Source organism: Excalfactoria chinensis, chromosome 1 (assembly GCF_039878825.1).
Source record: "Excalfactoria chinensis isolate bCotChi1 chromosome 1, bCotChi1.hap2, whole genome shotgun sequence".
Classification (NCBI taxonomy): Eukaryota; Metazoa; Chordata; class Aves; order Galliformes; family Phasianidae; genus Excalfactoria; species Excalfactoria chinensis.
In genome coordinates this window covers 44750261-44772515 of record NC_092825.1, presented here as the reverse complement: position 1 = coordinate 44772515, position 22255 = coordinate 44750261, and the positions used below count along the sequence as shown (strand labels likewise).

At 37.9% G+C, this 22255-nt stretch overlaps 1 protein-coding gene across 1 annotated transcript in view; it reads right to left on the bottom strand.

Moving 5' to 3' along the window:
* The window catches only part of NR1H4 (nuclear receptor subfamily 1 group H member 4), a 32675-nt gene extending 10997 nt beyond the window's left edge, over window positions 1–21678 (bottom strand). The window contains exons 1-8 of the mRNA XM_072354934.1: window positions 21590–21678; window positions 21067–21203; window positions 12594–12956; window positions 6969–7121; window positions 3651–3784; window positions 3040–3138; window positions 2105–2204; window positions 562–708 (exon numbers count right to left, since the gene is read on the bottom strand). Of these exons, the coding sequence (XP_072211035.1) occupies window positions 562–708; window positions 2105–2204; window positions 3040–3138; window positions 3651–3784; window positions 6969–7121; window positions 12594–12956; window positions 21067–21151 (1081 nt within the window). The 5' untranslated portion in view covers window positions 21152–21203; window positions 21590–21678. The remainder of the gene's footprint in view (window positions 1–561; window positions 709–2104; window positions 2205–3039; window positions 3139–3650; window positions 3785–6968; window positions 7122–12593; window positions 12957–21066; window positions 21204–21589) is intronic.
* Between the last annotated feature and the right edge of the window lie 577 nt (window positions 21679–22255).

The window sequence follows — 22255 nt, the reverse complement described above, 5'->3', positions numbered from 1 at the left end:
TATCAAGCCCAGTTCATCTTTTTGTAATGTTCCAAACCTATACCTTTAGAAGGACCTTAAGAATCATCAAATATACTGAGAATATTCCATATTTGTAATTGTTCTATGCCCTTTGTATCATTTTTGCCAAACTGGCCTTAAGAATAGATGTTGCTCTTCTACAGTAACATCCTAAAATCCTCTCTTTTTCTTTTCTCTCTTTTTTCTTTTCTTTTCTTTTTTTTTTTTTTTTTGACTAATTTCATTTGCAAACATAAACAGTGATATTTTATTTGAATAATTTGAAATGGAATCTGTTTTCTTCATTCTTCTATGCTTACCATTGGAAAGTTGTGCTGGGTTTATTCAGTATTGCATTATTCATAACACCTGCAATGTATTTATGAATAAATCTTTACCTATGATCTTTACACTCAAGGCTGAATTAGATTTGTTCCAGTTAATATGAAGAACATCTTTCAGATGAGCCTTTTTCAATACTAATAAACTATTTTACTGGCTTTTCAAGGTGACACAAAACTGCGACCGTGTGTTTTTTTGCCTTGTAAACAAGATGCTTACCACTATTACGAATTCTTTCTTCTAGAAGGACAGTATGTCCTGTGGGAAGTTTCCTACTGAAGATCTCAGCTGAACGGAGGAACATGGCTTCTACTGCTGAGCCCTTCAGCAAAGCAATCTGATCTTCATGGTCAAGGGTTTGGAAACCTGGGGAGACATTAGAGACAAGTAAGGCACCAGCAGAAAAGTCCTCACTACTTTCTGTCCTGAACTTCTCAAACATGAGATGCTACACAACTGTATAACCTTGATGCTGGTGTTAGATTACTCAACAGGTACAGAAGCCAAAACTCAGATTCCACAGAATAACAACATGAGCTCAGTCCTCACCAATGTCAATCAAGCAGCATTTGTGGAAACTTTAAATTCCAGGCCTTTGCCTTTTCCTTGGCGTAAGGCCATTTGGCTTGCAAAAATCTAGTAGGGCTTTTATCCTCTTATCAAACTACTATCATGTTTCTAGCTCACAGACTTCTTCCACTCAGGTGTGTACATGCACACATAACCCTGTGCTTGACCAGTGATTGCATTCAACCAGAGCAGCACGTAACACATATTGAATTATTTCTTTTGCGCCATTAAGGAGTTGTCTTAGCATCTTTCAGCAGACATTGCCATACTTTTCTTTGCTTAATTTGTACCCTGTTCATGCCCTGTAAGCCAGTATTCCTGTTAGGATAAAAATAAAGCTGTGGTACTAGCCTTTGAAGCAAGTCTGTAACACACAGAAAAAGTCAAGATCGTGGAGGATAATGTTTTTCTACAGCTAGGCATTGCACTGCATCTTCCTTAATAAAAATAAGAGCCTTAAGAATCTCTTCAAGGGTCTCTTAGTTTGAGGCTACAAGGCTGAGTTTAGAGAAGGGAGCTGGAATCCCTTTCCAGATGGAGGCCGGCTTTGAATGGTAAGCAAGTGCTCAGTGCTGGTGAGAAAGCACCTGCAAACACTGCTTCCTGGCAAAGAAGAAGGGGTGGGACTTGTCTCACAAGGAATCTCTACCATGCCTAATATTCACTCCTGAGATAACACCCACTCGGTAGTTGAAATTAATAATAGTAATAATACTAAAACTCAGGTTTTAAGTGTTTGTCCATAGCACACAATGCAAGGCCCATCAATGTTGGTGCCTCCAACTAGGTAAACTTTTTTAGTATCCACAGTTCACGGCTGAGACACTTTTCCAGAAAGACAGCAAACCGAGCAAAGCAGTCTTGCCAATATCAGGTAATGTAGAGGCAGACTACTTGGCATTGCACTGGTGTATGAAAATAAAGTCTCTCTAGAGATATAAACCCTTCTCTGAACATTTTGTTTTCCAATAGGCAAAAAGTGCCACATCTCAGTGACAGAATTTGAATTATTCAGAATATTCTCTGCAGAGCACAAAGCCCCTTTTCTTCAGACTTCAGGTGTCCAAAGAATGTATGTGTCAGAGGAGGTGACATTTTGATATAGCATTCAAAATATACACAATAACCAAATGGCAACTGAAAGCATCTAAGTTTTGAAATAACAAAATATGGCCCAGCAGACTGGATATACCTGGTAGTTTTTTAGTGAATTCCACAAGAACTTGTACGTGACTGGTAGCCATTTCTGTTAAGATCAGAAAATTCCCTTCAGCACTGAATTCTTCATGTAACTGTTAGAAACCAGAACAAAATAAAACAAAAAAATCCTGTTAATATTAATTAATATTCATCAGCACTTCACATTTAAAGACATAAAATGCAAGAATTATTTGAGTGGGTCGGGCAGGAGACCTCTCTAACCCTCTAATTTGTTTTTAGCCATTCACAAATCAGGTATTTTGGAAGGCATTGTAACAAATAAAATATGTAGGAAGTGTCCTTTCCCTTGAATATCTGTCTCACTTTCAATGCCATATCTATGTCACCACAATATTTAATTATAAATTGTAAAATGAAAACCATCAAAATATCTTTTATGCCTTGTGTTAAAAAAGAGTTGGCTATTTCCCAATCTTTTACCATCTTAGCATGATAACTGGAAGTTTTTAAATGGAAAACAGAATTTCTAGAGGGTGGGAAGGAAAAAGAAAGAAAAGTAACTAAGAAAAACCTTTAAGATGCTGGGAATTTAGAACAATAAACTGAAATATATTAAAGCAGCCAGGCTGGTAACTTTAAAGAAAGAAAGCTTGGTTACATGTCTATATTGATAATGCAGAAAAAACAAACAAACAAACAAAAAACCAACAAAGCTCCAATCAGCAAAAAATAGATTTGAGCATAAAGGTGTATTATAAAAGAGTAGAAATCTTTTTTTTTTTTTTTTTTTTTTTTTTTTCTTTTTTTTTATGGCATTTAATTTTGGTAAACAAAGATGTAGTATAATTAGTGACTGAGTGAGAGAGACTCTGCCTCCTCACAGCATGTTTAAACTTATACCCATACCCTACTTAATCCTCTGCCTCTTCATTCACGCCTCAAGACTTAATTAATCAACGCACTTACCAGCTTTTTTGACACCTCCTGAGGTATTTGTTGTTTGCTGTATGAATCCATGATGTAATCAAGAAGGTTCTGCTGTTCTGGGGTAAATTCTACTTTCTCCTATACTGGCAAAAACAAGAAGCCCATCATGAAATGCAGTTATGTAGAAATGACCCAGCATCACTTGTTTTAGGCAAAAGATATACATCTGTTTCTTGCACCTGGGCATCAAGCAAACTAGGTTTGCTTGTCACCAAGAGACACTGGATTTCTATAGAAGTCAGAAGAGGAGAGGTGTTTCAGGTTTCTAAACAGCATGAGTTCGTGTGGTTTAATATTAGATATATGGAAATGATTAGTAACTAACCAGGTGTGCTCAAACTTCAATATCTCACCTCACTGTATGTGAAGTATACCAGACGTATAACAGAAGATATATTTTATGGCTTTTGTGGAGGCATTGCTGAGTCTTGACTAAAGATACCAGAACTACTATACTCAAGGCATTTTGACTTGAGTGAGAGATGGATTTTTAGTTGATGCAAACAGCTCCACAGAGTTTACGAACACTTATTCTCTGTACTAACCACATTTGGCTAAAATCACCACTACTGTTGCAAGAATTTTATTACCCTATACATTTTAGTTGTAGATGTCACTTGTTTCATGTCGTGGCCTTCATTATCTTCATTGACTGTCTGATCTGGGAGCTGTTTCACATTTTTCCGTAGCCTTTTTGACTTGCACTGTATTTCTGTTAACAGACCTGGAACACATAATACAATCTAATGAGTCTAATGAGACAGACAAGCATATACCAATGAGTAACCCAGCCCAATAGGAGCCCATCTGCAGAGGAAAACAGTTGGTGCTGCACTCCACCATTTGGTGCCCAGCATCTGCACAGTGTGCATATCAAGGGGATTGCTTTGGATCACCTCTAAAGCAGTCTTACAGACAGAGTGTGATGGGTCTGTGCTGGAGCGTGTCTTTAGTTCAGCTTCATCTGAAAGAAAACCCTTTATTGTACTCCAGGATGCAAACCAATGTGCAGTAAATGAGGGCGACTAGAAGACTGTCTCATTTGATCCAAAACAGTAATCAAGGTGCAGCTGTTTTTATCCAAAGGACAGTGGATTTTTTTCAATAATCTTTAAGCAATGTTATGGGTGGAGTGCAGCTTGTTTGTAAAGTTCTTTTAGAAGAGGACTCCCAGGCTTCAGCCATTTGTGTCAGCGTACAGATAGACCAACAGCTGAGAATTTAGGCCCAGAAGTAACTGAGACTGGCAAATATAGCTGAAAATAATGTATTAATTTAAAATGTTACACAGTTGCTCTTGGCAGTTTACATTTCTTTGTCTTAGAAGACTGGGTAAAACTGTAGTTTTACTCTAGGTTTTCATTTGCTCCAATTAAAGGGTAATTGCATTGGTGTATTTCGTTTTGGACCACATTTCAGTCCTTTGAACCAGGGAGCATCCCTATATGGATGCCATAAAAACTAACAACTTGCTTGTGTAACAAAAGAAAGGGACAGTATGTACCCTAAGCAACCAAGTAAAAGAGAAAGTAAATAGTTAAGTACTCATCTAAAAATAAACCTATCACCACAGGATTTTTATTCAAGCATCCTTCCCATTCTTCACCTTTGAAAACGAACTCATTCAGAGAGTGTATGATGGCAGAGGAAGATACCATGAAAACAGTGAATTTCGTTGTGAATGTTTTTAATTTCCTGTTTAAGCACTATATAAAATAACCTACCTGAACTGCTGAGAGAAGAGGAAATTTACATGACTAAAATAAGACCTGCAAATAATACCTTGAAAGGGGCGAATAGGAATGATGGAGATAATAGTTGGTATTGAGCCATGTAATTTGTGCTGCTGCACAGCATCATAGATTTCTTTTTCTAAATGATAATATTTGGTACATTCTTTGGCAGTGCTAATGGGCTTGCATCATTTTCCACCAGCTTAGTATCTAGCTTGCTGCCTTCCTAAGGAAAATATGGTTTTGTCTTAAGCAATTAAGGCTAGATGTTCCTAAGTTTCCTGTCGCTGACATATTATTCTAGCTCCAGCTAAGTTAATTGGAAAACTCAAGTGAGAGACAGGACTTTTTATTTAAGAGGTAGCTGGCTTTCAGTGGTTATTGAATGGTTATTAAATTCTAGGAAGAGTAGTATAATCTGGGTCTTCCTTAGGTAGGCATTTCATACAGGAATCGTGCAGTTTGTAACAAAACTACGGGAAGCAACTGAAACTGATGGTGAGCAATTTTGATCTTTCATGTATAAAGGGCATGAGCAGGATTATTGAGTAGCCATACCATAAATGTTTATAAGACTTTACCACCTTATTCATTGGAAAAAAGGAATCCACGGTGCTTGTAATTACAATCCCACAAAATGAGTAAGTGAAACAGTGAAACAAAGTTCAAGGTTGCCTTTTATTTCCTAGTCACTTTTTTTTTTTCAAATAAATGCTCTGTACTCCTAGAAGCTTCATGTTTTACTGTTCTGGGTTGCCTTGAACTAAAAGCAATTATGCAGCACACTCCTACTTAAAAGCCATTAAATAGTACCTTGCAAAACATCCTCATTGCAGTGCATGCTTATGTTTAAGTCATGAGCGACACAAGATACCCAGTGTTTCCATTGCAGAGACAGAGTCAAATGGCAGTGCCACTCACTAGCTTTTATTTCACATGTGCCAGTTTGTGAAAATGATCAGCTAGCTTAAAACTTTCATGCGTGCCCAGTCAGTATTATTTACGGTGACCTATTTTTTTTTCAGAGATGGCTTGTTTTTCTACTGAGTCACTCAGGCTATTTTAAACCCTACAAATGTTGGAACAATAGATCTGGGATCAGCACCACAGCGGAGTCATTTCCCTTTGACATGGAGGGACCCTCTGAGTTCTGTCATCACAGTGGTGGTGTCTGTTCATATATTTACATATTGCACAAGAATATGCCATATCACAGAATCTCTGTAGCCTGTTCAATTTGCAGGATGGAAGATTAATTACACTGCGCTGGCAATGCATTCCAAACACTGATGGAACTTATTGTTTCTCACAAAACCAACGGTTAATATAGCATCTTCTGATCAGATTGAGGGATGGAAGTATATTAAAAATTCCGAGTAGATTAATTTCCTGTATGAACCTAAATTGGTTTCACACATATGTGTATGCTAAAATGATTGGAACCATCAAGAAAGATAAATTGTTGCCCTGTTCATAGAAGGCAGAATAGCAGATATTTACAGACTATATCCAGGAGCTAGCTTGGAAAGATATTTTTCTGAAAATGCTTTATCTATGCTTAAGGTTGCACTCCAGTATCTCTGCTCTAAGTTGGCCCATGTTTTATGAGCTGTCAGCCTGAACAGAGTATTCCCTTTAAATGAAACATTATTAGTAAGTTCATCTGCTTCATCTCTGGAGCCAGTCCTACCTACGTATCTACATGAGGGCAAGAAAATCCATAGTGCCACTCAAAAAGCAAATGAGACTATAAAAAAGGGCCAGCCCTCAGCAGTCTTAACCTGATTGCTGGGTGGGGTCTGGGAACGTACTCTTGGCAAGCCCATAGAAACTGCCTGCTCATGGCAGCCTTCCTCTTTTCTGAAAAACGGCGTTGTTTGAATGCCAGCATTTGGACTTGGTTAGCAAGAACTGGACAGGGAGAGGGCCAGAAAGAGCAACAAAAGGAAGCACCAGGACTTTCAGCATTTATAACTCTGTGCCCCGGCCACAAAATCCTGTTTCTTAAATATGTGCTTGCCTTTTTCAATGGGATCTGATACACAGCATCATCTTTATCGCACTTTCCACCCTCCAGACTGTATCTTTTATAAGTTTATTATTAAGACCAGCTCAAAGAAACAAATACATTATCTGGTGTGTTCTCCACTCACTCTGACTGTATGATGCAAATACCTGTATACATACATTCAGCCAACATGCCCATTTGCTTGCATTTCCTTAGACGGCACTCTTGGCACTTCCTTCTCATGTACATGTCCATCTCACAGTTGCCTCCATTTTTACACTTGTACACTGCATTTTTTGTGATGCTTCTTCTGAAGAACCCTGCACAACACAATGGTAACATAGATCAAAGAAAACACTCAAAGCAGCAAATAACAAAGATGAAAAGCACTTCCATATGGGTTTTCTAAATAACACCAGTTCTGCTGCACTGCAGGTCTCTTTTGGCTCCTGCATGATTAAATTCTTGCTGTTCACAATGAGAATAGTATCAAAGTTGTGTAATTTAATAAACGAGAGTGTTAGATCAGGTGTCCACATTAGAAATTTACCCCAAGAAAGGCCCTGCAACTGCTGACCTTGAGAAAATTCACACCCAAATCTGAAACCTGCCAGGAGCAGGCTGAGCACCTGCTGTAGGAGCAATAGCATACATACTGGTGAAAAAAATACCAGCCTGTTAAGTCTCTTCATGTACAGGATGCACAGGAAGAGAGGTGAATAACTGGTTATACTTTCTCCACCTCCTGGAAGCTGCTGAAGCTTCACATACTGGTCTACTTGCCCATTCCAGGTCTAGTAAAGAAGCTGTATCATATCCTCCTATTGTATGTGAGGCCTCTTCACCTGTTTACAAGATACCTCAGTCCCTTTCCCTAAACACTGTCCCCCTTATGGCTAAACACTTACCTGATTTCAACTACACAAACACTTGAACTGATAATATCACTGGATTCACACAAAAGTTGCACAGCACTTACTGAAAACCTGAATTCATCCCAGACCTCAGTGGGGACTTGATTCAATCTGCAGAAATCTGCTACTTGTTGCTGCCTAGCACAGCTCTGTGAGAGGAACTGTTGGGAAAATGTGCAATGCTCAAGATGTGAATATTTTACAATAAAAGAGTCACCACAAAAACATCAGAGTCTTCGCAGCCAATCATGACTTAAACGTTTCCTGAATGTTTAGTGTGACTCACTGCACCACCACAATATTTGGAAGTTATCCTTCATATGGCAGAGACTATTCAGCATCAACTGCAGAGGAAATTAACTCCCTGCCTCTCCAGGGCAGGTTGGTTCTTCTCCTCACCCAAGGGCAGGCTTTAGAGGTAAATTTCTGGGAGCTTCTCCTAATACATCACTGATTTATAGTGCAACTGAAGCTAGAGCTCTGCATAAATTTACAGTAACCAGAACTATCCACAGAACTTTTGCTTGCTTCTTGCCCGTGGCCAGCACAATAAAGATGCCATTGTTTTCCAGCCTGGCACTTTCATGCAATACTAGAGGCACCAAATAAGATCCAGTCTCCCACACTCAAATTGCAGGGCAAATTTAGATGTAATTCTCAATTTTTGTCCGTCGACGGACTTGTCTGTGTGCTTACAGAATGTGTGGAGGTAGGATAATATGCTGCTGAATCTGAGCAAGGCAGTGTGGTATGACATAGGGATTTTGCCATTGTCAGATGACAATTTCCCAATTGTGGTCCAAGTTTCTATAGCTGTGTCATCTCTTCGATGCACCAGTATGTAGCTTTGAGTAAAACTATTCTGGACACTAAAAAATCCAGCATTTCTCTAAATCTGCTTGAAATAGCTTTCATTGTTGGCTTCTTTTCAGATAAATATATTTGACTGGCATCAGTCTCTTTTGAAATGCAGATTACTTAGAACCTTCTGCAGCCCTGGGTATTATTTTTATTCATCATTTGCACTGTGTTTAATACATTTCCATTTAATTCTCAGGGAAGGAAGAGGAAGGCCTGGATTTAAGCTATTGGTTCTCAGCGTCAGTTAAAGGCAACTATTTGTTAAATTTAAATCCTGTAATTTGTGATAAGTATTAATTAGTAGTAAATGTTAAAAAGCTCTGTTCAAATATTTATGACATTTTATGTCCAATTTTTCACTCAGTCTCTCTGCTAGTTTGTTTTCTCTCAAGGGAGCAAAGGAAAAGAGCCTTAGCAAATGAGTGTTTAAGGAACATGAAAGAATGTGAAAGGATCCAAAAATAGGGATGAGAAAAAGTAGAAGCGAATAGGACTCAAATATTTACTCTTAAAAGGAAGTTTTTGGAAAAGCAAAATTATGTGGAAAAATACTTCTCTTTTTAATTACGAAAAGTAGTTTTACTCCTATTCTCATTGCATTTTTATCATGAAGTGACTCTTGAATCATTTTCTTCTCAAATAGGCTTCACAACTGATTTTGCAATAAACATTTTGGTACAAGTAATTTTTTAATGCATTGTCTTCACTAATAATTGCAAATAAACTTATATTGCTTGAGGTATTTTATGCACAATCTCCTATACCAGATATCTTTTTACAAAAACATGGAGAAATGGCTGTTGTTAGAATAATGAAGGGGCAGCCCCCAAAATCTGAAGGCTTTTCTGTCACAGTCTAACTTTGATCTGACCTTAACAAGTTACAGAAATCTCACGTTGGCTGGAAATGTTGATTTTGCTTTGTTCTCTCAGCAAGTGATGAATATAATTAATTATGACTAGAGTTGCTCCAGTGTTACATATCCTAATTTTTCCGAGGTAAATTACAAAACACCGAAGGAAGAGAGCTGCTAAAAACATAGATGAAAGCTTTATAAGTATCTCAGTTTGCCATCCTGGTGTCTAATTGTTCTGGGAATCTCAATCTAAAAGATTTTGAAGTTCACAGTTGCTAATGAAGCACAACTCAGCTCTGTCAGACTACCAGGACATGCTGTGGCACTCCCTCCAACCATGCCCACATGGTGGATGCGCATCTGAGGAGAAGATTAAAGCAGCACTTCATTTCACAGGAAGTATGCTTGGTCTGGTGTAAGAATCATTAAGCATTGTCATCATTGCATTGAAGAGTGCCAAAACTTGTATCATTCTATGTAAGAGGAATTCACAACCAGCTTTTCTCCCTGCAAACATTCTCAATAGCTTCACTGAACAAGCACAATACTTCATCACACTTGTTCTGCAGCATTGCAGAATGGACTTCAAAGCCCTGTACCACTATGCAGATTAAGCTGTTCCTAGGGTTTATTATTTATGAAATGGCTTAGCGTATTTTTTTAAAAAAGATGTGTAATTATAAACTATTGGCTGTTTTAAAAATGTCTTTAGGAACTTTGATGTCTGCCTGCAAAGATTATCTTGGAAATGGCCTCTAGAGGAGTAGGCTTTAAAGCACGATACAATGGTCCTTATAATGGAATGTTGCCTGTGGACTGCCTTATCCTTTATGGATGACAATTGTGATGCTGGTGTTATTGTAGGGCAAGACAATATCTTCAAAACTGATGTGTTAGAGATAAGAGACACCCCAAGAAATCCTTTTATTTGATTTCTGTTTTTGTAGTACTAGAGGCAACTATCCTATGAGAGCAAATGTTTTATCTGCTTTTTTATAATATGTAAAATATTAATTAAATAATTAACATTTTTTAATGGATGTTCATTTATTGAAAAAATATATAAAGAAATGCATAATTCATCCATGTCTTTAGATTGCTATTCTCACAAGGGATGATAAATAAAATCTTAATATTGTTCTACTCAAGAAAGAAGAATGGGGAGTGTTGCTGAATGCACTATCCAAAAAAGTAATAATGGTAAAAAAAAATCACATATTCATCACAGAGAACTGAATCCCATATAAATATGTGCTAAGTGTCCAACTTTGAATCGGAATCTCCACAGCATCATTGGAGCAGGGGCACTGCAGGGCAAGAACCAGGCCTGCACAAAGAGATCTGTGTATTATTCAGAACACTCGGTGAGCACAAATTAACAGTCTTGTCACTGAAAAGAAGAGCTAATCCCATGCTCAGATATGAGATGTGTGAAGTAATCCTACTACACAGATAAGAGTGCAACTGTCTTACCGAGCCCAGTTTTAGTCAATGTGTCTTTAGGTAATAGATAGCAATGTGAAAAATTCCACAGATATAGAAGGATGATCAGAGGTCTAGAAAAGACCATATCCTCTTCATGCTGTAAAAGAGAATTACTGTCCTCAGCACATCTTTTTCCTGAATCAGCTGTTATTTTAATGGCCTTTCAAGTTTTATTGTAGAAATTGAATGCATCATCTTTAAATAATTCAACTTTTACTATGTTTGATCAAGGGTACTATTGCTCCTAATTGATGTTGCAGTCATGAAATAGAGAGAAAACATAAAATAAATTATCCCAATAAAGCAGTATAATTATAATTTGGCAGAATGATTCAAACTGAATCAGTAGAGAATACATATTGCCTGTGTATCTACCTGATGGCTTTAACTAACTCTTAAAGACGTGTTTTAAACACTCCAGAGTTTGTAATTATAAATCTTCGAAAAATATACTATCATTTCATAACTGAAATAATAAACAGTAGGAACAGCTAGCTAACAAAATGAATATATCATGACTAGGAATCTTCACATAAAAACTGAATATAAGTTGTGTTTACAAAGACAGCAGTAGTGTAAGTTATTTATTTTATTTGTACTTTGAGACTACTCACTCAGGCAGCAGAAAGAAACCAGTCTCTCATTTATTGGAATTATTCAGATAAACTATATGACCTTTAATTGTATTTACGTTTACAGCTTTGGACCACTGTTTTGCCCTCAGAAATGAGTCTGTAAGAGGTAGAGCACAACCTAAAAGTACTTCAAAATCCACCCCCAATGACAGTGAGCTTCACATTAAGATTAGTATCCATATTTATACTGTAGCCTTTGTCCATGGAACAGAAACATTAATTAAACATTTGTTCACAAAATACCGTGCACCTTGGCCTCATCACAGAGTAACCATTCTAATGTACAATAGCTGTTCCATTAGTATATCTTTTTTGTTTCCTCTGCTAAAATATCTGGCAATAATCTCTTCAATAATGGTAACGATTTTCTATATTCCCTTTATCCTGACAGATTTGTGAATACTGTTCCCCTAGGAAGTAAGATGTTTAGGCTGCAAACGCAATCTGAAAAAGCTCCCTTTCTAGGGATAGAGGCTGTTTATAGAAACACACCTGGAATTAGAAAGGTTTGTTCATTTCACAAGCCTAAAGACACACTGCTTATACATTGGGAGCTGAAGGAAGGGGGTTCTTTGGGAACAGTTTGGAGATGGGGGCTGACAGCTTTCACTTCATTTCAATATGCACTACATATGGACTGAAGTCACAGCTGATTTCTAGGGCAGCAAAGAACAGAGATAGATTCTAAGGGGCATCCATGGGTTTGGCTCTTTCCATTGGAGCAGGCTGGGTCCAACAGCCACTGGGCAAAGCCAGGCTGCCAGGCACTGCATGGAAGCTGGTCTTCAGCTTAATGAAACCTGACGATGGCTCAAGAGTTATAGGCTGGCTAACTGTGCTCTATATTCATGGGAAAATGGATTCATAGGTAGAAGACACTGACAATTTGTCTTGGGGAAAATCCAGAATAATATATATCAAATCCATATATATCAAATCCAAATTTAAACACACACACGCAAAGAAAAAAAGAAAAATATCAAAAGCTGACACTGCTATGCTTAACAGTCAAGTAATGCTCTGTAACTGATTTAGTCTTACCTTTACATCCTTCACATGTGAGAGCATTGTAGTGGTACCCAGAGGCTTTGTCACCACAGACCACACAGAGCTCTTCTCCTTTCATTCTTCCTGTGGAGTGGCCCAGTCTAGGCTTTTTGGCTGCAGGGATATCCATTATCTCTGTCTCTCTTGTGAAAAAGGTCTCTGAGGGTATTCTCCTGAGCTCGTACATCCCGGGGGAATACCATTCCTCGTGCTGTGGAGGGTAGAAGCCCAGGTTGGAGTAATAAGGTGGTGATGAAATCTGAGGCTGAACTTGGGGAAATGGCACACTGTTGTACTGTGTGTAAGGTGAAACATCTGCCTCTTGCACTGGAGAACTCATTGGCTCTGAAAGGATACCTGGAAAATGATAAACAAACAAAGAAGAAACCCAAAGCACGAATTATTACTACTGTGGAAAGACAGTTATGAGAGAGGTTTCCACTTCTTAAGACATCCATCTCAAAAACAAAATGGCATAATCACAAGGTCTGCATGGTCTGTGTGCTTATTTGCAAGATGCTTTCAAATCAGCCACTCTCAGATATTCCTTTATTGATGGTGGAATGTCACACACTGCCATTCACATTAAAAAATTGAAAGGTACTGTGTAGCTAATAATATAAACCTTCAGTTTATGAGAAAGAATAATGCATACCATAAAGAAATTAGTAACCTGAATTGATTCATAGTAGAATAAAAGAAATTCAAGTAAAAGTTAAAAATCCTATAGTATAGATGAAAGCTGGATCAAGACACAAAACACCGTGCTAATTTCTACATTTTGAATGAATACAGTGTGGTGGGAAAGCTTTGTTGGGGAAAGACAAGGGAAGGACTTAATTGTGTGACTAAGTACATGAAATACACTTTCAAGAAAAGTCTGAAAGAGGTGGTAAGACTGCAAGGAAGAAGTAGGGAAACTATTCCTGATGTAAGTGGCAAAATGGGACCTTCACAGCAGCCAGCCTCCAGTGGTTGCCCAGCCAGCCCCTACAGCCCAGTCCCCAGTCCCTACAAGCCTGTAGGACTTAGAGCATTGGCCCACCTCTCACAGACACACCTCCCTAGCCTGCACTATTCACCTTTGAGCCAATAATAATTGATAATGATGAACGAGATATGACAAAGAATGGCATCATTTCCTGTAAAAGTGGTCTGTAAAGTTGGTATCAGCAACATACCTGGAGGCTACCTTACTTTTTTCATTGAATTACAGGCTCAAAATCCAAACAACTAAGACCTCATTTTTTGCAATAACAGAAGTGGAATTACATCTAGCAGGTCATAGATGATATAAGTAAAAGGAAGCCCATGTCAGCCAGATGAAAAGGCTGATTAAAAAGTTATTTGCAAACCATTCTACATTTTCTGTTGGAAAGTCATGTCTTGCTACTTCATGAAAACACTGACACTACTGCTCCATTAATTCCAAGAAGATAATTCAATAAAAATAGTGCGTGTTACTGGAGAGAAGCCTGGTCCCATTCTTATTGAAGTCAACAGCAGAATTCATAAGGAAATCATAGATAAAAGTTTGTTGGTGACCATGATTTAACTATGCTCCTAAAGCACTCAAAAAAGCTTTTTCTGACAAAATCAATTCCTGGAAAGCCTCCTTCACTTCTGAGAAATCAGAAACAATGAAGAAATGCTAATAGCAAAGAAGGAACATTCTTCTAATGACTGCTAGGAAGAAAAATCTGTAGCACGGGATTTTTCCCTCTCCTTTGCCTCTCCTTGGTTAATGAGAGAAACTAATCTTTGCTTTTCAACTACTTTTCCCTTTCAAGGTCCCACACTTGTGCAGGCTTCTGCCCCTGCAGCTTCACTGTGCTACAAAAGTGATACAACTAGTTCTGATTTGGCTGAATACTGTATTGTCTACAGCACATCTTTGCCAATAGCAAATGTGGACATTCAAGTTCAAGAATAAACAGTAGGACACAAGTCTGGAAAAATAACACACAAGCCTAAAAGAGAGTGATGGTGCTACTTATTGTTAACAATTAGTTTGGTTATTGTTGCATTTTATTCTTCCAGAAGATGCCAAGAGCCACATACTACACTAGTGTGTAGCAGAAGGTACCCTCCAAACCCAAGTCTATGCCCTTCAAATAAATAATATATAGACATCTGGAGACCTGAGAGAAAGCATTGACATCTACTGTAAAAAAGCCTGGAGATGAAGTCAAAGCTTTGTGTGTCAAAACTAAACTGTCACTGCAATGATACCGGTCAGTTGCAGTGGTGACAGAAGGTGTGACAGATGAAAACAGCAATGATTTAACACTGAGCTTTGCTGTTCAGTATGAAATTCTAATACAAGGAAAGGCCTCACAACTGCAGGTTTAATGAGTAGGTTGTCTTTCTTTGATTTTATTTCCAGCTTGTTGAGAATGCTGCCTTTGAGATTGCTCAAAATAAGTTATGCACAAAAGCAGTGTTAATTTAATGGCAAGACACACGATCATTATACAGATTGTTCAGACTCTTTGGAAAGGAATCTGTTCACCATGGAAACCTAAGCTGTTGTTTGCTAGTTAGGAATTAATTTGTTGACTAAGTTTTCTAAAGGAAAGTGGAAGATCCCAAAATGAAAACAAAGAAACTGTTGATTTTTATCTCTATGCCATCCACCGGAAATTCCACAAAAGCTCTTTATCAGTCTCTTGAACCGCTTGGAAGGCAACATTCCCTCCACAGCAGAAATTCATCTCTGGGTTTATTCAAAACTCAGGGCTGCAAAAGAACTGCAGCATATGCTGAGACAACATACACAGAGCGTTTATTTAAAGTAGCTTTTGCATTACAGATGTTTACAGAGATCTCCATAATTATTGATTTGCCTAATTTGAAGAGCTTTGGTGGGTACTTCTGTTTCATCCTTAGAAATTAGTAGACTTGTACTGAGATGTCTTTACCCAAAGCAGATCAACAATTGATGTTGAATGATTATTATTCCACAAAATCATCAACAAGTCTTGAATTAAACATTGCAAGACAATAATTAGCTATTTAACATTTCTCCTAGAAATGTTTGTTTAAAAATGTAGAGGTCTTCCATAAAGACAATTTGAAAATGAAACTCATTCTTTAGTTGAAATGTCCTTTTATTCTGAAATATTTTCTTTAAAAAGCAGAAGGTTGAAACAAAAACCAACTGCTTTGAAGTTACCAGGATGAAGAATTTCTTTGGCCTGAACTAAACCACGTAGTCCAAGCAGTGTTCCCAGCACGGAGCTTCTCACAAAGGCTGCAGAGATTCTGCTCTAAGAAGCACACAGTGCGCTGCTCTGTCTTGCATTACTGTTTCAAATCACAGCAACTTTGAGAATTATGCTTTGCAAAGTACATGCGAGTCTAAAACAAGTAGTTTCTTATCACAAAAAAACAACAACCACCTAATCTTATCTTGCTAACCAGAAAGCACGTATGCTTTTATCAAGACATTAGAAGAAATAAGTCTGCGATGAGCTGGTCTCGTGCCACTGTGAAGCATGAGCCAGCCACTGAAATCACTGGAGTTGAGTAGTAAAAAGCAGTGACAGTGAAGTCAGAAATGGACTCACAGGAATATGGTCATCCTTATATGCTTAGTCTGAGCAATTTTGAAACATCTATTTTTCCTTCTGAAATACTACTTTTTACAGTTTTAAAAACTATTTAAATGCACATAATGTGGTGTTACATACAGTTGTTGGCCTTTTAGGTTATCTTTTGCAAATAAATGACTTTCAATGAAAGTATTTTACAAAACCCAGGAAAGCTTACAAAGTGAAACATTTATATGGATGTAGTCAGAATTTTGCTTGTATTTTTCCACAACACTGTTTGCAACTGAAACACATGGGAGAGTTTTGAGTTTGTTTCTTCAGACTCTACACTGAGTATTTTGCATACAAATCAAAACATTTTTAATGTAGGCTGAAACACTTGCTGAATTGAAAAGGAATTTCCCTTGAAGGAACTAGAGAAATTGTTTTCAACTAGTAGTTTTAAAGTGAGTTTCAAGATTTGAGAATAACACAGGTTGATTAAGAATATTAACAGAAATTACAGTGATATCACCTTTTAAGGTAAAATGTTATTATTCCATCAATACAAAGCTAATAAAGAGTCAAAAATATGAGAATGTTTCCAATATGAACCTTTGGCACTCTCAAAGATATTCACAATGGAACTTAAGGAAATCAGCACAAGCTTCAGAATTAAGTAATTGGAAACCTTAGGAAAGTCGTTAATGAAATCTTGTTATGATTACAAACAAATTCTTTTCAGAACATTCAGATCGCTTGGGTTAAACAACCTTATAGCACCCTACAGTTTCAGCCAAGAACACAAGTTCAGATCACACACACCCCTAAGCAAGAGCATAGCAATATCCTACCTCAGTCAGCCTTCAGTCAGACCATATCTTGAAGCAAAATACTGTCCTTAGCATCACCCAGTCCTTCTTTCCCTCTTTCTCTGCTTTTCTTTTTTCCTTGAAGTTTCTGCTTTGTCTATAACCCGTTGCCTTCTTTACAGTCAGAACTTTCTTTAAGACTCACAAAGGAGTGACACAGGCCAGAGGTTATATCGCTTACTGATTAACTTCATTACAGAGAAACTTGTTAGTAAATGCCTGAAACAATAGAAACGCCAGCATCCACTGCTAATTTACCTGGATAAAATCTGCTTTCCATGTGAGGGGGTGCCTCCAAAAAGCCTAGATATTGTAATTTTCTGTAACTGTAACAGTTTAATCACAGCAAAATATTCAACGATAAAGACTTAACAACGTCAGGGGATTCTGTGCAATAGATTAACCGCTTCAGTATCACAAAAAGCCTGTTTTAGTTAACTGGATTAACAGGTGCTTTTTAAGCCCAGAAATGCTTGCATTCTCCAAACAAACCAGAATGCTTAGGCCTTGCTGGACACATCTATATGATGACACAGAAGAGTGCCAGGGAGATGCCCTTGACCCAAGGCCAAGTGCCAGTTCTCCACTGTGTTGCCTAGGGGTAAAGCTAACTCTCAAAAGAGCAGGTAGGATGCAGCTGAATTTGTAGTCCATGTTGCTGACCTTACACTTCTGGGCCCATGCAGCCTTCCTGTGTCTCTCAGGCATTATTGCTTAATAGGTGTCACTTCAGCTCAAGTCGTCTGTAATTACATGAGGATTCGTCTGTGTGCCACCACAGTGTACTGGGTCTGCATGAAGCCAGGAGAGTCTGTTGTATGCCATTGTTGATAGCAGCTAACATGTGAAGATGTGCTAAACCCACTGAGATAGAGTGTTAGAGGACAATGTAGGGCAAAACCAGCCAAATCCATAGCAGACTTGGTCAATCTGCTTTTCTCGGAGTGGTTCCTGCTAGATTCCTGTGTAATTTCATGCATTAGCCAGCTTTCCAGGCTAAGGTACACAGGAGGAAGCAGTATACATGGAGGAAGCGGTATACATGCATTTTGGTTTTGCCTTGTTCTGTGGTGCATTCTTCACTCTCAGTAATGTTCAGTTGCATACTTTTCCTTTAATTTCTTTTTTTTCCCCCTCAGATCCCACTCGGTTTGCTTTAGCTCTCCTCATACTAATTATTAAACATACACGATTTTCTGTTTTAATTTGTGTTGCTTTGTTTCCTTTTGATCTGGGGGTCTGTTACAGGCCTAATTATCTTCTCTGCAAAGATGAAGCCAGATGTTTCATCACTGGCCAGGTGGTGCTGAGGACAAACAGTTATTTAACATATCTTATGATCTGGAAGCTGTTTAATCAGTTTGGACACTTTATCCTACTACTGTTAAAAAGAAAAAGAAAAAAGGAGGTGGAGATAATCTGAAAAAATACAAATTTATCTAAAATTAATTGAGTCTCTTTAGTTGGTCTTAGGTTCTGTTCTATGTATACAGCACTTTCCAATGGCATTTGCATTGTTTTGTCAAATGCAGATTTAAAGAGCACTTTTTCACCCTATTATACTCTTCTCCAATAGAGGCATGCACAGTTAGGAAAACTTTTCTCGCCTTCTTATGTTTTGATATTACTTTACAAGAAATTTTAAAAAACAATCTCGGTGACAGTTGTAGTCTCACACTTGATATCTTGCATATGAATGACACGTTGACAGAAAATAGAATAGGGCTATTGTGTTAAATGCCTACGATCTGTCACATTCTTTAAGTTCAGGTTCTGAAGTTGAGCAAGTCTTCATGCCCTAATTGACTCAGGGGGGCTTGCGCAATAAGAACAAAGTTCATCTGAGGAAGAGAAGCATCTTAGAAGGATAGGTGCCATGCAGGCTCAGGCACCTTAGGGATTTCCTGTCATTAGGAGTCCCAGAGCTGCAAGGAAAAAAATCTTACAGAGCAGATGCTATATAGAGTTCATTTTATGTAGCTGGGTTTGGCAACTTATTCTAATAGATGTTTTTCTAAAGATATTTACGAAGTTTCTAAATCACATGAGTAGTGAGGTAGAAAAAAAAAAAAGTAGTTTTGCCAGAAGAGAGGACAGAAGAGGGAAGTTCCCACTGCTGCTGTGGTTGGAGATGCTTCCTGCTTCTTCTTTCCTGTTTTAAGTCCTCTTTCCAGAGGTTCATAATGACAGAAAAGAAATATCTCTTAAATCCAACTCTGAAGATGTGGAGACACAATTTACCATAGACATACTGTGTTAAAATAGCAGTGTACAATTTCCAACTCCTGAGAAGTAGAAAACCCTTTTTTCCCTTATGATGTTTTGATAGTCACATCTACTGTAACTATAAGTATTGAGGGCAGCAAGAAGCAGTGCCCTTGGAATTACCAGGGTGATGAGGCTAACAGAACCAGCAAGTCAGGATTGACAGCCTCATTTCTGAGAGACCCGGACCTAGTGTTGATGTCCAAAGAGGCACTTAGTTGTGAAGATCTACACTCTTCTATAACTTTCAGAAGAAAATATACTTTCAAGGATTCCTTTTTCCAGAATGTGAGCATACATCTTTGAAAAATGAGGCTATTTACAAAGACTGATGTTTATAAGTCAGCAGTTTCTCATTTATATTACATCAAAGCTGTAATGTGTGAGAACTCCTTTAAGAAATGTATATTCTAAAGATATCATTAAGCAGAAAAATTTGCTTCCTCTTCCTTGGGTACACAGGTCTCTACCTGCCAAAACAGAATGCCAAAAATGCAAGTAACTTACAAATACAAAACTCAGAGATGAAGTGAATTGCTACAGGAATCTTGAAGAGATAGAACCCTATCTTCACAACAAGTAACTTGCTGCATAGAATTGGCTACATATTATTTCTATTTTGGGAGAGGGGGGGGCTCTAAGAGCAGATGACATCAAACTTACGAATAACTCAGTTTTGAGACTTAGTTGAGTGACAACCCACAAAATAGGACCAATTGATCATTAAAAAAAAAGAGTTGGAAGTCAGCTTAAGTGAAACAGCAAGAATGTTAAATCTCCTTCTTAATGGGACCTCTACTTCAGCCCCATAAAATACATCATGTCTTTCTGTTGCTGAAATGTCACTTTGAATTAAATCTCCTTAGTGCTGAGCTCTGATTATCTACAATGGGAGACACAGTTCCTCTTTCTGAGACCTAAAGGTTTCTGAATGTGATTTCATTGTAGAGGAAAAGTCTTCTACATTAATGTACTTCCTTGTATTTTGAAGCTACCTGATCCTCTTGAAAAAAAAAAATTGCAAAAAAGTAATTGTTAGAGGAAAAACCTGAACAAAAATCTGAAGTAGCTCAAATTGTCAGGACTTTAAAAATAATAATAATAATAATAAAATAAAAAAATAAAAAAATTAAAATTGTCTTATTCTCTCTCTTTTTTTGTTTGTTCTTCCTCCCTGAGCAGAAGACAGCTTCCCCATGGCTATACAATATTGACCAAAAAATCAAATCTCCATTCATTAACAAACAAGACTATGTTCATCCTTGAAGAAAACTTAGTGGAAGAGGAGCAAGGATGGATATTTGCAACCTCCATTATACATTGTTTTTGCATTATCATTATTAGCATAAGTTTTTAATGGTCACAGTTCTAATTTAGATAAAATTACTATCATAAATACATATAGTATGGCAATGCAATTAAATGGCATCATAATCTTATTCCAAACTAACTGAAAATATGTTTGCTTAGCCTGGTTTAAATGACTCACATGATGATAACATCCAGCCTATATATGAAGGTCTGCCTTCTTCCCCCCCCCGCCTTTCAGGTATTAGAAGTGTTGTAATAGATAATAATATAGAAGTGCTGCTATCAGCATTGATGGCAAAATGCAGAATTAAATGACAAAACACTACAGACTCATTATTTGTCCTTCTTTCCATAGGAACTGATGAGTCAAGAAGGTAGGCACATGTTCACCACAGATCCTTGGCTTTGACTTGTTTTCAGTGCATTCTTTTCTAGGTCTCTGAACAAAGTTAAAATAGCAAAACCATCCTTAATTCATTGACTTACCAAATAAATGGGGACCTTCAGCTAGAGAAAATCCATCTGCAGTAGCTAGCTGGGGATGTCCTATTAAATTCATTTCAGATCCCATTTATTCTTCGGTTCAGAAGGAATATAACTAATAATCAGTTTGAAAGCAGATCCTGAAAGATATAAACCAAGAAAAATATTTAAAACAAGGTAATTCGTTTTCGTGTACCTGTTGCAAGGCAGGATCAAGGAGGTTGTTTCAATATTTACTATAACAAACCTTGGATTGAAGTTACAATATCTAGTTCAGCCTTCAAATAAAACGCTGCATCTAGTTTGTTTGTTTTTTCCTGGCTGTGGCATATCTTATTTGCCATTCTTATGCTGTTCAATTAAAATCAATGGCAGTTTATGTTCAGCTTTATTCAGATATTCACAGACTGAGGCACTGGGCTGACCTGCAGAGAGCAATGCTGCCCAGACCTTCTCCCAGGGAATAATAGTTGTTTGCATTATTTTTGTTTCATCACTCTTTCATCATTTCTTTGTTTTCACTTACTGAGAAAGTATAAGCTTATGGTTTAGGTCAGAAGACTCCAAGTCAGGAGACTTGAGTTTAATTTCCAGTGACTGACTCTTTATCTTGCCTTCAGTAATTACTGCCTGAAGAAGATAAATGGTGGCAAAAACAGAAAGCAAATCCTTGCTCTAATAACCAGGCTAGCTCACCTGCTCCCTCAAGCAGCCTCACAACTTTCTCACTTGGGGAGGTTGGGAGATGCTTGCACCTGGTCACTGGCAGATTTTCCTAGTCATTAAGCACAGCTGCCACCCCCTGAGGTTTCCAGTAATGCTGAACCCAGAAAAGCAACAGGGTTTTCTCCCTTCCATTCTAACCACTAGGCTGTTTGAAGGTGAGAGGCCTACCAGTGCCGCTTGCTCATGTGGGGGCTACAGTCAGCAGGAAAGCATGCCAAGTCTCCTGTGCCCAAGACTGGCCAGTTTGATGGAGCAAGAATGGGGTTGTGCTCATTCATGTGTGTGGGATGGGACAGCTCAAAGTTACATATGGGGCAGGATTGTCAGCAGCTGGAGAATGCATCTCAGAGGCTCAACACGGACACCAAGAGGACTATGTCAATTCTTTATTTGATTTCATTCCCGTGAGACTGTTCCTGAGTCTGTGTTTCCACTCACTGAAGCTGTTTGAGAGTTAGAGCCCGTC